This window comes from Oncorhynchus masou, chromosome 25, assembly GCF_036934945.1.
Source record: "Oncorhynchus masou masou isolate Uvic2021 chromosome 25, UVic_Omas_1.1, whole genome shotgun sequence".
In the NCBI taxonomy this organism is placed as follows: domain Eukaryota; kingdom Metazoa; phylum Chordata; class Actinopteri; order Salmoniformes; family Salmonidae; genus Oncorhynchus; species Oncorhynchus masou.
Genome location: NC_088236.1, coordinates 11,831,577 through 11,834,074, shown reverse-complemented (window position 1 = coordinate 11,834,074; position 2,498 = coordinate 11,831,577). Strand labels below are relative to the sequence as shown.

The 2,498-nt window shown below is 42.2% G+C and overlaps 1 protein-coding gene across 1 annotated transcript in view; it reads right to left on the bottom strand.

Annotated features, from left to right (window-relative positions):
* LOC135513469 (E3 ubiquitin-protein ligase znrf3-like) overlaps positions 1 to 2,167 on the bottom strand; it is an 8,309-nt gene extending 6,142 nt beyond the window's left edge. Inside the window, exons 1-2 of the mRNA XM_064936346.1 lie at positions 2,146 to 2,167; positions 483 to 947 (exon numbers count right to left, since the gene is read on the bottom strand). Coding sequence (XP_064792418.1) covers positions 483 to 947; positions 2,146 to 2,167 — 487 coding nt within the window. The remainder of the gene's footprint in view (positions 1 to 482; positions 948 to 2,145) is intronic.
* Positions 2,168 to 2,498: the final 331 nt, after the last annotated feature.

Below are 2,498 nucleotides of genomic sequence, written 5' to 3'. Positions count from 1 at the left end.
ATACTGGATAGGGAAGTACTAACAAGTACTACAGGAAATACTTGGTATAGAAGTACTAATAGGTACTATAGGAAATACTGGATAGAGAAGTACTAATAGGTGCTATAGGAAATACTGGATAGAGAAGTACTAATAGGTGCTATAGGAAATACTGGATAGAGAAGGTACTATAGGAAATACTGGATAGAGAAGGTACTATAGGAAATACTGGATAGAGAAGTACTAACAAGTACTAACAAACATATCTAGAGAGAAGAGATAGTGGGAACTGAGCTAGTTATTAGGGCTGTGACGGGAACTGAATAACCGTGTCACTGATGGTGATGGACAAAGACCACCATGATAATAACCGTCAAGACCGTTTAAATAGGCCTACATCAATTTAAGGATTGTTTTTTCTCATGTAGATAAACTTGACCATAACTTGACAATAAGTGATTGTTTTGCTAACTTAGTCTGTTGATTAAACTTTCTCCTGCTACTATATCCTCCTCTGTCTGTCCTTTGATGCTCCAGCAGCTGATTGGCTAGATGTGGGGGTGTAGAGTGATGCTCCAGCAGCTGATTGGCTAGATGTGGGGGTGTAGAGTGATGCTCCAGCAGCTGATTGGCTAGATGTGGGGGTGTAGAGTGATGCTCCAGCAGCTGATTGGCTAGACGTGGGGGTGTAGAGTGATGCTCCAGCAGCTGATTGGCTAGATGTCGGGGTGTAGAGTGATGCTCCAGCAGCTGATTGGCTAGATATGGGGGTGTAGAGTGATGCTCCAGCAGCTGATTGGCTAGATGTGGGGGTGTAGAGTGATTCTCCAGCAGCTGATTGGCTAGATGTGGGGGTGTAGGGTGATGCTCCAGCAACTGATTGGCTAGATGTGGGGATGTAGAGTGACGCTCACGCAGCTGATTGGCTAGATATGGGGGTGTAGAGTGATGCTCCAGCAGCTGATTGGCTAGATGTGGGGGTGTAGAGTGATGCTCACGCAGCTGATTTGGCTAGATGGGGGTGTAGAGTGATGCTCCAGCAGCTGATTGGCTTGATGTGGGGGTGAGTGATTCTCCAGCAGCTGATTGGCTAGATGTGGGGGTGATTCTCCAGCAGAGTGATTGATGCTCCAGCAGCTGATTGGCTAGATGTGATGGGGTGGCTAGATGTGGGGGTGTGATGCTCAGCAGCTGATTGGCTAGATGTGGGGGTGTAGAGTGATGCTCCAGCAGCTGATTGGCTAGATGTGCAGAGGTTTACAGCGCTATAGCCTCTTTGATGTGTGGACATATTTTATATAATGCACGTATTCATTGCTTCCTAGTAAATACATAAATCTGTCTTCTTTTAAAAATGGTTGAATGTGTCTTCGTATTTGTTAATTATTCAACGGCAGTCAACATGGTTGTTATGGCTCTGAGGCATATAATGCACTAATGTTGTGTCAAATGGACAATACACCAATCCTCTCCAATCTGGCATGGAATAATTTGATAAAGAATATTTTCTTAATTTATAGACTAATCAACGCTGATCAGGCCCGGTCCTGGCTAGGTCTGTGGCGGTCATGAAATTTTCACGGCAAATTGACAGTTACTTAACATAAACACATTTAGCATCTCCTGGCTTCCACACATATCCTACAAGCCACCGACGCAGACCTTTGGAACATCTACATTTTAAAAAGTCTCATCAATCCATGTAATATAGCCTACATCATCACAATAAATCCATGTAATATAGCCTACACCTTCACAATAAATCCATGTAATATAGCCTACATCATCAAAATAAATCCATTATTTATTTTAGACAGTTCTAAAGAAACATGATATGAAGAAAATGCAGTCTAGAGTTATTTATGTAACTTTAGTTGTGATACAAATGTTGGGCTATAGGTTTAGGTGTTTAATACATTCTAAGGCTGCATGATGCGACTCTAATATATATATTTTTTAAGTTGCATGACAGGCATGAGCTCTGCTTTGTTTTTTTGCGCAGGATGTACACACTTCATCAGTCTCTCATTCACAATTTGCCAAGCACTTGATAATGCCTTGAAATTCCCGGCTGCATCCACGTTGTGTGGCCTTAATGCCCCCCCCAAAATCCACGCCTTAATTCCCTTCTCCCGGCTACCAGTCACGTGATCGGATCTTTCTCACAGGCTAGTGAAGACAGGCACATCGGGATGCAACTGTGTGCGTCCTTATCCAATTCCGAGGTGCATATGGAAGATATTGGAAGAACTGTCCACATGTACTTTTTGTCAGCCAACAAGATGAGTCGGCCTAACGAACAGCAAAAGCACTAGCCTATGTCAATCTATTATCCCCCATAGTACTAAAGTTGACCTATTCTATTCTAAATAACTAGTCTAAAGAAGGACAGTTGTATTGCTTCTTTAATTAGAACAACAGTTTTCAGCTGTGCTAAAATAATTGCAAAAGGATTTTCTAATGATTAATTAAAAATTATAAACCTGGATTAGCTAACACAACGTGCCATTGGAACACAG